Here is a 12,003-nt window from a genome sequence, read left to right on the forward strand (position 1 = left end):
TGCAAGAACATAATGGCCCTTTGGGAAGAACAGCTTAATGCCTCAGTTCTAGATGGCGTGCTGTGTTTGCCCAAACAGAAATTACAGGTCTTGGGCAAAGAAGGGGCGAGTAAAGGCTGGATCCAACTGTTTCAAGATCATTTCCGCCACGCCCCCCCCTCACCCCCCCCCCCCCCCCCAATTTGTCCAAAGCATCAGCAAAAACGTTCAAACACAACACCCTAGAACAATTTCCTGATTTCCTTTTCGTTGACCAATACCATAGCGGTCAATATGGAAGGCTCAAAACCGACCTCATGTTCCTTACCTTTAATATCTCATCCTGGGCCACCATTTTCAATAACTCCCTCCTCCTCAATCCTACATGGGCACCAATTAAGAATAACCCCTCCAGCTTGTTTCAATGGTTTACTCACTATCTCACTCTACAACAATGTCAAAGTCCTGATACAAAGCAGTACAAAAGGGAGTGGTGATGGACAGAGCATCAGAACCAATCAAACACTCACACCCAGTCAACAGATCTGGGTTTGATCCATCACCGTTCTTTAGCCCACTCTGCCACCCCAGTTCAGACATGGCCATATGCAAATCAGTCTGACCCTGTACCTCATGGGAACAGTCCAGCCCGAACTGCCAAGCCATGCCTTCCCTGGACCGGAAACAAGCTTCCTAGGACCGGTTTCTGGCATTTCAGCCGTCTTCAGCCAGGCGTGCTTGAATCCAGTGGCAAAGTGAGCAAGGGGCTCACGTCGGAGCATACCCTGCCAACTTATGGCGAACAAAGCAGTACAAAAGGGGGTGGTGATGGACAGAGCATCAGAACCAATCAAACACTCACACCCAGTCAACAGATCTGGGTTTGATCCATCACCGTTCTTTAGCCCACTCTGCCACCCCAGTTCAGACATGGCCATATGCAAATCAGTCTGACCCTGTACCTCATGGGAACAGTCCAGCCCGAACTGCCAAGCCATGCCTTCCCTTGACCGGAAACAAGCTTCCTAGGACCGGTTTCTGGCATTTCAGCCGTCTTCAGCCAGGCTTGCTTGAATCCAGTGGCAAAGTGAGCAAGGGACTCACGTCTGAGCATACCCTGCCAGATTATGGCTAACAAAGCAGTACAAAAGGGAGTGGTGATGGACAGAGCATCAGAACCAATCAAACACTCACACCCAGTCAACAGATCTGGGTTTGATCTATCACCGTTCTTTAGCTCACTCTGCCCCCCCAGTTCAGACATGGCCATATGCAAATCAGTCTGACCCTGTACCTTATGGGAACAGTCCAGCCCGAACTGCCAAGCCATGCCTTTCCTGGACCGGAAACAAGCTTCCTAGGACCGGTTTCTGGCATTTCAGCCGTCTTCAGCCAGGCTTGCTTGAATCCAGTGGCAAAGTGAGCAAGGGACTCACGTCTGAGCATACCCTGCCAACTTATGGCGAACAAAGCAGTACAAAAGGGGGTGGTGATGGACAGAGCATCAGAACCAATCAAACGCTCACACCCAGTCAACAGATCTGGGTTTGATCCATCACCGTTCTTTAGCCCACTCTGCCACCCCAGTTCAGACATGGCCATATGCAAATCAGTCTGACCCTGTACCTCATGGGAACAGTCCAGCCCGAACTGCCAAGCCATGCCTTCCCTGGACCGGAAACAAGCTTCCTAGGACCGGTTTCTGGCATTTCAGCCGTCTTCAGCCAGGCTTGCTTGAATCCAGTGGCAAAGTGAGCAAGGGGCTCACGTCGGAGCATACCCTGCAAACTTATGGCGAACAAAGCAGTACAAAAGGGGGTGGTGATGGACAGAGCATCAGAACCAATCAAACACTCACACCCAGTCAACAGATCTGGGTTTGATCCATCACCGTTCTTTAGCCCACTCTGCCACCCCAGTTCAGACATGGCTATATGCAAATCAGTCTGACCCTGTACCTCATGGGAACAGTCCAGCCCGAACTGCCAAGCCATGCCTTCCCTGGACCGGAAAAAAGCTTCCTAGGACCGGTTTCTGGCATTTCAGCCGTCTTCAGCCAGGCTTGCTTGAATCCAGTGGCAAAGTGAGCAAGGGACTCACGTCTGAGCATACCCTGCCAACTTATGGTGAACATAGCAGTACAAAAGGGGGTGGTGATGGACAGAGCATCAGAACCAATCAAACACACACACCCAGTCAACAGATCTAGGTTTGATCCATAACCGTTCTTTAGCCCACTCTGCCACCCCAGTTCTGACATGGCCATATGCAAATCAGTCTGACCCTGTACCTCATGGGAACAGTCCAGCCCGAACTGCCAAGCCATGCCTTCCCTGGACCGGAAACAAGCTTCCTAGGACCGGTTTCTGGCATTTCAGCCGTCTTCAGCCAGGCTTGCTTGAATCCAGTGGCAAAGTGAGCAAGGGACTCACGTCCGAGCATACCCTGCCAACTTATGGCGAACAAAGTCCTGATACAAGCCAAAGGCACTTATTTCTCTCTTTTAGACCACCTATTCCCATCCCTGCTCTCCATCCCTGGTATTCCGATCCCTCCAGACTCATCTAACTCCTCCCTCAATTCTCCCTCGCCTCCCCTTATCCACCAGGACAGCAGTTTGCAGTCCTCCTTAGGAGCACAGTCGTCCCCCCTGGCAGTTCTGGTCCCCTCCTTCACCCCTACTTACCCTCCCCCAATCCCTCATTCCTCATCTGGGATGCTACCCTCAACACTCCATCCGAGCCAATGGCCTGCTCCCTCATCTACACCCCTATAAAAGACCGGAATTACACAGAAACTTCCCCCTCGCCAGGTTAAACACCCTCTATCCAATCCATCTTTGCAACAGCCTGACTTCCCAGCTCACACATTGACTTTCCCATCTCATGCTTTCCCTTCTTATCCACCCCTCCCTTCTTCCCCCTCCCCCTCTATCATGATTCCTGTGGAAACCCCTTTATTTCTCTTCACCTCCCAACACTCCAGAACTGCTGCTTGAACCACTATCCCCTTATGACAACCTCCTTCCCCCGCTCCATGTCCCCTAACCTAGCAGAACTTTACACTTTCTACAACCACCAGCCTGGGCTACCATGCTTTTTGTGCTCGTTTCCAGCTCCAATACACCCACTGCACCCATTCTCCGCACCTTCTCCAACTCTTTCTCTTTTCTCCTCCCCCGACTTTCTTGCCTTCCTATGACCCCTCCTCCAATACCCCCTGTCCTCCCACTACAGACCTCACCTTTCTCTTTCTCAGCTATAAGTCAATGCTTCTATTTTATTCAATGTATGCCCAGACAACTTTCTCTCCACCACAGCTGCACCGACAATTACTTCCAATCAACAACTCTTAACGAGTCTCCCTCCATTCTATATTCCTACATCTCATCACACCATCCTTCCCACCCCCTCTCCATGCTCTCCCTCTCACGTTGAATCCCCTCCTGAACCCATTGAACAACCTAACATTCCGTGTCCAGCTCTGCTCTCATTAGAAAATAAACTATGATTTCTCATCTCTGTTATATCTCAGCTTGACGCCACCCTCTCCCATATAAGTACTAACATTTCCACTCTTCCCAACTCCCTACTTCCCTTGGCGAGCAGTCACTTCCCCAAACTCCCAAGAAGTACCCTGCTCCCACGCCCTAAAAAAGCCTCACACAATCTGTCACCAACTTACATTTCCAACTTATTGGCTAGCTACAATTCTTCCAACTCCAACCCCCACACCTTCTCTCTCTCCAGCTAACGCTAATCACTGCACTATACTAACCATCTCCCTCACCAAACATCAACCATCTTCAATAAAGTCACCTATTCTCAACTTCAACCAAAACTGGTTATCAACTCATCAACTAATACTGAATCCTTCCATTCTTTTCTCGATCACACTATCTCCTCCTTCTATCCAATCTTGGATGAACAATCTGAACATTCTTAACAACAAGCTTACCATTCCTGGCAGAGCCAAATCTTTAGGCGTCATCCTAGACAAAAGGTTCAACTTACAGTCCCATATCAATACCATCGCCAAGAATGCACGTTACCAACTGCGCCTTCTCTGGGGGGTTTACAGCTTCTTTCCTGAGCAAGACCTAAAAACCTTGGTCCAATCATTGGTTGTTTCCAGATTGGACTACTGAAACGCTCCCCTTGCTGACCTCCCCAAATCCCACCTTTCCCCTATAAAATTCATCCTCCATTCATCAGCTCGCTTCGTATATGGGGCTAAAAGAAATGATTACATCACACCCATACTCAGTGGCGGCTGGTGACATGTGAAAGTGGTAGGGCGTAAAAATTGGGTATGGCTTTTATATAGCGAGCAACACAAGCAAGTTTAATGGACAAATGTGGGGTCCTTGGTGGGTCTCCCTCCCGAGAAACAAATGACAAATAAAGAATGCCAATGGTGTATTTTAAAGCAAATTAATTTAGTGAGTATACGTCACTACTTCCAAACATACACCGCACTTACTCACATTTAGGCAATGTATTTCCTTTCGCCTTGTAAAAAGTATGACATGTGTATCAAAATCACACATTTCCACAGAGTTCTAGTTCATACACTTTACTTTGGCTTCAGCCTCAGCGCTCTCAATCAAAGCCATCATAACCACCTTGCATGGCTCACAGTATGCACAGAAAAAATACAGATAAACAACACAACAACATTATAAAATAGCAAGCTTTTTTTGAGGGAATGCTAGATTAAGTAAAACATGTGAAATACGAGAGGAACTAAATCGCTGACATGCACTGCATTAAGGTTTTTACCATTCATGGTTTGTAAATCAACCCAAGTTTTTAGTATCAATGTTAGGTTAGGAGGGGCCGTTTTTATGTCATACATCAGATGAATGTCTACTGTGAGGACATGTTTCTTGCTTTACGATTGAGACTGACATTTGGATCATATTTTTTTGTTGCACTTTTTATATGAAGCAAACTCGACCCGAAGGTATTGCAGCACTTTACATGAGCACCAGTTTCATTACACATGGACACATTAAATTTTGTTAGGCACGGGGAAATAATGGGATTTGCCCAGAATCACAGGTTGTTGAGCCAGCGGCGAGACTCGAAAATGGTTCCCTAAGGTCAAAGTCGGCAGCTCTAACCATTACACCACAACCTCTCCCCAAACCATTGAAATTGTCAACAACTCTGTTGACTGACCCATGTATGACATCACCTGCGGATTTATCAATAACATCAGTAATCGGTTCACTCATGACCTCAAATGCACAATTATCAGCAGAATGACCTTAAACAGAGGGCTCAACTTGATTTCGGAGGAGTTTTACTAACACGATGGCCACCGTCTCCTGCTTGTGTCACCTACGAAATGAAGGCTGCTGCTCTATTTAAAATCAAGATGATGATGATACCACAGTGTCAACCTAGAATGTGACTCTCGCAGCAGATAAAAAGTGCCAGTGCACTTCTGTCACACAGCTCCACATTGTCTCCAGCTTCATGGCGGTATCTCGTAGTGAGGTGCTAAATGCTAATCTCTCAGGAACACATTTCCCAATGCCTGCTCTGCTAAAGTTACTTCGACACAGGTAGGTGATCAGTTTCAGTTATGTTATCGTGAATGAGTTCATTTGTGTTGTGAACTAAGCCAGCGATTCTGGCAGAATCGCTGGCTTAGTTCACAACACAAATGAACTCATTCACGATTACCGGCATTACGGGCAGGGGGGGGGGGGAATGGGGATCGTCACGGGGGAGGCGGACGGGGTTTAATGAAAAAAAATATAAAATAACTTACTCTGCTTCTAGATAGCTCCGACTCCTGCCGCCCTGCAGCTCTCCTCGTGATCTGGAAAGGCAGCCTTCCTCCCTCCCTCCCCTTCGCCAATCAGAACGCTGAAGGCGCAGGGGAGAGCGCCCCAGCTGCGCCATTTTCTCCAACATTGAGAGAAAGGGAGAGTGGGCGGTCCTGCTCGAGGGCAGGGGGGGAGTGGCTTACCCACTGTTGTGGGTACTGACTGTTCGTTCGGCTCCAGGGGCCGACCAAACAGTCAGTACCCACAACAGTGGGTAAGCCACTCCCCCCCTGTCCTCGAGCAGGACCGCCCACTCTCCCGCCCCCGGCAACCAGGCACTTCTGCTTTCTCGCAGTGCGAGAAGCAGAAACATAAAATGGTAGTTTTGACCATTTTATGTTTCTGCTTCTCGCACTGCGAGAAAGCAGTGGGCGACGCACAAACGCCCCTATGGAGGAGCCGCCACTGCCCATACTGTTGTCTCTTCGCTGGCTTCCTATCGAAGCAAGGTCAATTTACAATACTGCCTGTATCACCCACAAAGCCTTGCACACCTCCACCCCTTGCTATCTGGCTAATAAACTCAAAATCTCAGGCGGCTCTAGACCTTCACGCAATGCAGAAAACTTACTGCTTGAACATCCTACCTTCAAAAGGGACAGATTTATGGCTCAATCCTTCTTTGGTAATGCGGCCAGAATCTTGTACTCACTTCCTCCATCCCTTCCGAACCACCGCCTCTTTCCAGACTTTCAAAACAGATCTTAATTCTCTTCTCAAAAGGCACTTACTGGAATAATTCAACCCATTTCATGACCCTTACGGCCACTTGGCACTCACATGAGGTCAACTTTGAAATATGTATTTTACTCCTTTCTTACCCTAACCAGTGCTTTAAATGGGCCGGTACTGTCTGGTACGGAGTACCGGCACTTGTTTATTTTGAGCGGGAGAGTACCGGCACTTCTCAGAAACAAGCAGGTACTCAGTTACAGAGTACCGGTACTTCTATTTTTCCAATACAAGCACTGACCCCAACGCTGGCACCTTTTATTTTTTCAATGTATATATGCAACTTGTTAGCGTTGTAACTGTATATATCTAACTTGTTTGCGTGTTTAGTCTATCTTGTGTACCTTTTGTAACTTACCTGGGTCTTATGTAAACCGCTCTGACACCTCTGGGCAAAGTTCGCGCTATATAAAACTGCATTAAACAAATAAATAAAATAAAAGGGACTCACCTGCGCTGGTTTCTCACTGCACATTTTGTTTCTGCTTCTCATTGTAAGTGCTAAGATTAGGTATTGTATCTGAAGGCATTAAGAGGGTGCGTGGCGTGCAAACAGTTTTAGGTCTGAACTAAAATAGCTCAAGAAGCCTCTGTCTGACTTTCTGCACATGCCCATGACAGGCGAGGGACCCAGGGGCCGAGAAGAGCCAGGGCAAGGAGGAGACATATTCATCCGGAGACACTGCTCAATGCGCATGTGCACAAGGAGGACCGCACACGTCGGGGCCCAGGAGTGGCAGCCCTGCTGCGCGCGCACACCCGGAAGCAGGGAAACAGAAGGGATGGCAAACTAGTCACAGCCGGGGCAATATAGATCGACGCCGCACTTGTATCAAACTGCATTTTTTTTCTATTTTTCTTTGTTTGGATTACATTTGCGGTTCTAACCGCCACTACTAGTAATACAATTGCGTCCATAATTGTGTATGCAGCATTACTGAAGAATTGTACGGATACTGGTAATCTCATATTTCATGTAAAGGAAAATATTAATGACGGCTTCAATCGTACAGGTTGATTTCATTAATTTTTTATGCAGTATGCTGCGAAGTCTCCTTGGCACTACCTGGAGAGCGCGTTGTTTTGAAAGAATGACTAATTGTAGCCCTCGTGTCGTCATCTAGTGTGGTTCTCTTTGCGCATGCGGTGTGTGCCCCTTGCATTCTAGTTCCCTGTGCGCATGCGTAGTGCCCCGGACATTCCAGCTGCCTGGCAGTGATAGTAGATAGGGAGGTGTTAGTTAACCTGTCATCAGGGTGCTTTGACTACAGCTGTCCAGAGCCACCCGTTCCATTGGTTTGTGTAAGGTCCCCGGCTTGGCCCTTGCTGAGCTTCACTTTTTGCTCTACATGCACAGGAGTTTTCCTTTTCTTTATTTCCACCGCACTGGCACGCTTTCACCAAAGGCTTTGGCTTTCTCTGGAAATTACAATGACAGGCAGCATAGAAATGCCCCTGTACGACCCAGAAAAGGTGAGTCGTCTGCTGAACATGACCTCGTTGGATATTCTCTAATGATAACTTTAATATGTGTATAGTTATCTTACATATAGGTTTCATACCTTCTAGATTCGTTGTGCAGTCTGCTTCGGGCCTACTACTAACCCAAATTTCCTATTCATCTTCCGAAATAGGGTGTTAGCGAAAATAAGTGATATATAGGCATGTTTATATCTTGCATGTGCATGCAAGTTTTCTTTACTGTTACACAACTGCTTTTCTTTGCAAAGGATGCAAAAACTAAATTGTAATGTGACTTGGAAGACTGCCACACCCAGCAGAAGCCACTTTTCCAATTAGATTTCCTCTGCAGAATGGATAAATATAAAATGAGCATGGAGCCTTTCTCTTACCATCAACGATGTCTGCCTTCTTTGTTCTGTCTGGCTATATTTATGTTGTATGGATATATGCAGTGGTCGAAGTGCATGAACAAAAGTATGGGATTGTGATACTGCACGCACTGGGGGCGGGGTGAGTGAAAGTGGGGACGTGGGCAAAGGCGTAAATCAAAATAATCAGTAGCTTGTTTCAGTCTTTCACCTTCAGGTAACTGCATATAAAATAACTCGCTTAAATGAAAATTAAAAGCAAGTTATGTTAATCAGTGGGAACTGCACTATCGTACAGTATGCCATCTAGGGGCTCATACTGCCAATTGAAGTCCCCCCCCACTACAATCAACAGGTAGTTATCAGGGATGGTAGCAAGAAATGTCGTTAGCTCATCGAGAGTGTTTGACTCTTGACTACGGCTAACTGGTCTCGAGTAGCCATTTATTAGAGCAACTGTAATCCTTGAAGGGAAGTTAAGGAGGACACACAGAATGTCATTTGAAGATGTTTCTAGCTGTGTAGATGTGCAGCCCAAATGTGTCCCCACCCAGATGCACAGCCCCCCTGACGGCCTCCCCTTTCCCCCTGATGACGCTGTTATGGTGTATGTGGCGTAGCCTAGTTTGGGTATATCTTCCCCTTGCCCATGTTTCTTGAAACATACAGATTTCATATTGCTCAATAAAGCTCCCCCAATCGGGATTATCCATCTTGGGGGCAAGGACCGCTACGTTCCAGGATATCACTCACAATCTCGATAGATCCGACCAACTATCTTTGTCCGCAAATTCTGGGGACGGGGGGGGGGAACAAAGTCCCGCCTGTACACAAGCCTAACTTCTGAGAATTCTCGTTATTGGAAACACGGGATTGGCTGTTAGTTTTAGCCCCTTTGGATTCTGCCCTGTTCCCCCTTACTGTCCCTCTCGACCTCCCACTGGCCTCACCCTCTTCTAATTTCATGGGCTGGTCTACGGTCTCCCCTGCTTGGAGAATATTCCCCTCTAACTCTTCCAGGTGATTATGTTCCTTCAACCCAACCCCATAGGTTCCAGTCAATCCACTCCTTCAAGGACACCAAATCTATTGGTTGTGGGGATATTGAAGAGTGGTTGCCTAGACTGTCGGAATTCCAAATTATCAATTTGGTAATTTTTGTTTTAAAGGCCTCCCCTCCCATCCATCTCTACAATGTTGTGGTCTCTCTGGGAGATAAAAATAACCTAGCGGAAGGGCTCTTATGGTTCCCTCCTGACTTCTGTCAACCCTACTTAGGATTGCTCGGGCGACTGATGGGTTTCTAAAGTTTATCACTACACAGTCTTCCTGCAATACCTTAGGTCTCCTGCCTACCCAGCCAACTCGACGGGTCGTTAAGATTTCTCCTGCATTCTCATAGAGAAATTGCTTGTTGTTAGCTAACCAGGACATACATTTATTTTTTAGATCCTGGTGTGATTCCTTTTGCCCCCTCCCAAGCTCGGGATTACCTGACGAAACAACAATGTAAGGGGTTGAGGCTGGTGGTAGACTAATACACGGTGGAGGATGATTTTCTTTAAACGTTTCAGTATTTTTAATGGGTCCTACCCCCTCCCGCTGTCGACTTTCTTGCCATGGACCACTAATGTGTGTATGAACAGGTGTTAATTTTACCCTGCTAGGGCTTGCAATACACTGTCTTGCTTGGTCATTAGCGGTAGTGGGTGGGGGGCCACTCTGATATGAAGTGGAGACAGCCTTGCTGATACTAGATGCAGCCTGTGTTTCTTGGCCACTGCCAATCCCTTCTCTTCCATTTGTGACCCCTGCCCTAGCCTCAAGCAGCATGGTCAGCTTATCAACCCTCACTACCAACATTTTAAGTTCGCCCTTTACAAAAGCCCTTACCTGAAATTGTAAGTCCACCACTACATTTGTGACCCATGCAGGTTATTCCTTGCCGCTTTCAGTACTACTGGACAAACATCTTTCCCCGCTATCATTATCGTCTGTGATTTCGTCTGCTGCTGCCTTCTTCTTTTTCGCCCCTGTTCTCACTGGCGCTTTAGGTTTTCCTCTCTTCACTTGACGCGTGGGTACTACCTCGGTGTGTAGTTCAACATTAGGCACCTCGTTGATAATTGTCTGGGCCCTAGGGGTGTTGTTGATCAAGGGACCAGAGGCTTGTGATATGTCTGAATCTGTCAAGGGAAGGTCCAGATTTGGAGTGAGTGATAGCTGTCTCTCAGTCCGTTCAGTTCCTGTTGCCACCGCTCCTATTGCTCTCTCCAACATCCTATCAATGGAGGTGGGTTGGACTTTGGGTTTTGGTTTCGGGAGAGCTGTTTGTTTCTTATTGGTACAGGTTTGCTTGCCCATTTTTCTACTTGTTTTCAACTTACTTTATTGATATAAATGCTATGGGATCCCCGCTAGTGTTCTAGAATACCAGCAGGGCGCCTACTCTTGTCTAGACTGTGAGCCAGGTGGACCCAGATGTAGTTCAAGTGCAACCAAGTAAAACAGGTTTGCCCGCCGGTACAGTGAAAAATATGAAGGGCTGATGGGGCACTGACCTTGAGCCACGTAATGTCCAGGAACCAAATCTGCTTGCTTCTTTGGCGAAAACCAAGGTGGGGTGGCCCAGCCCGGCCGCTGACAGGCGCAGGTGTCCCGCGCTGTGGGAGCCCACACCAGCTTTAATGCGCCTCCGGGCGCGGAAAGGGGCGTCTCTGCCCCACGGGCTGCTGGGACTCGCAGTCCCTCCTTGTTGTACTGACCGTTCCCCTCACAGCATTGGCGGCTATCTTCCTGGGCTTCCTGGGCTTGATGAATATTAAAAATGAGTTATACGTGGATTCGCCATTATTGTACTGCACTTCAATCTGCAAACCTCTGAAAAAATCACCCCAAACAGAACCTGTTTACTGATCACTCGGACTCTGAGCCACCTTTCCTAGCCTCATCACCGAATTTGTCGTTTCGCTCACCATCAACTCCAGAGCCTATATTCTCCTTGGTGACCTCCTCTTTCACCTGGAAGACCGACACATCCCCCACCTTCACAGCACTCTTCGAAAGCTTGAGCAACATCGGACTCACCCAGCTCAACACACACCGCATGACACACACTGGACCCAGTGTTCACCACAAGCAACAGCATCAAATACAACTCAACCACACATCTCACATGTACCGAGCACTCCATTATCCACTTTCAAATCAACACATCTCATGTCAACACCCCTACCAGGTGCAACACTTCAAGCCACAACTGGTGAAAAATCACAGAAGCAGACTGGCTCAGCGCCCTCAGCACTGATCAGCCTCGCCCCACAGACAACCTCGACAAGGACATCAACAACTGGATCAAGAACTGTGCGGACTCCCTCAAACCCAACAAGCATAATAGATCAAAGAAGCTGGCCAGCTGGTACACAGAAGACCTCGTAACACCAAATGACACTGTAAACAGCTAGAAAGGGAATGGAGAGCCAGACACAACAACATCAACAGAACAACCTACAAGGCTGCACGCAGATGCTATCACCATCAAATTAGAAATACCAAGTAAAAAGCACTAGTGGACCGAATCAAAGGAAGCTCAAACAGCTGCAAGGAGATCTTGATCGTCAA

At 47.6% G+C, this 12,003-nt stretch overlaps 2 protein-coding genes across 10 annotated transcripts in view; one reads left to right on the forward strand and one right to left on the reverse strand.

The window, feature by feature from the left end:
- Positions 1-7,243, reverse strand: part of LOC146813398 (uncharacterized) — a 53,206-nt gene extending 45,963 nt beyond the window's left edge. The window contains exon 1 of the mRNA XM_085620176.1: positions 7,002-7,243. Coding sequence (XP_085476302.1) covers positions 7,002-7,043 — 42 coding nt within the window. The 5' untranslated portion in view covers positions 7,044-7,243. The remainder of the gene's footprint in view (positions 1-7,001) is intronic.
- A 58-nt stretch (positions 7,244-7,301) lies between these two features.
- LOC146813399 (zinc finger protein 783-like) overlaps positions 7,302-12,003 on the forward strand; it is a 30,583-nt gene continuing 25,881 nt past the window's right edge. For 4 of the 9 annotated variants that reach the window (XM_085620181.1, XM_085620180.1, XM_085620177.1 and 1 more), the window contains exon 1: positions 7,302-8,023. In XM_085620181.1, coding sequence (XP_085476307.1) covers positions 7,982-8,023 — 42 coding nt within the window. In that variant the 5' untranslated portion in view covers positions 7,302-7,981. The remainder of the gene's footprint in view (positions 8,024-12,003) is intronic. The other 5 variants (XM_085620184.1, XM_085620185.1, XM_085620183.1 and 2 more) reach the window with 4 other exon arrangements.

The sequence above is a fragment of the Triturus cristatus genome, chromosome 7, assembly GCF_964204655.1.
Source record: "Triturus cristatus chromosome 7, aTriCri1.1, whole genome shotgun sequence".
Taxonomy (NCBI): domain Eukaryota; kingdom Metazoa; phylum Chordata; class Amphibia; order Caudata; family Salamandridae; genus Triturus; species Triturus cristatus.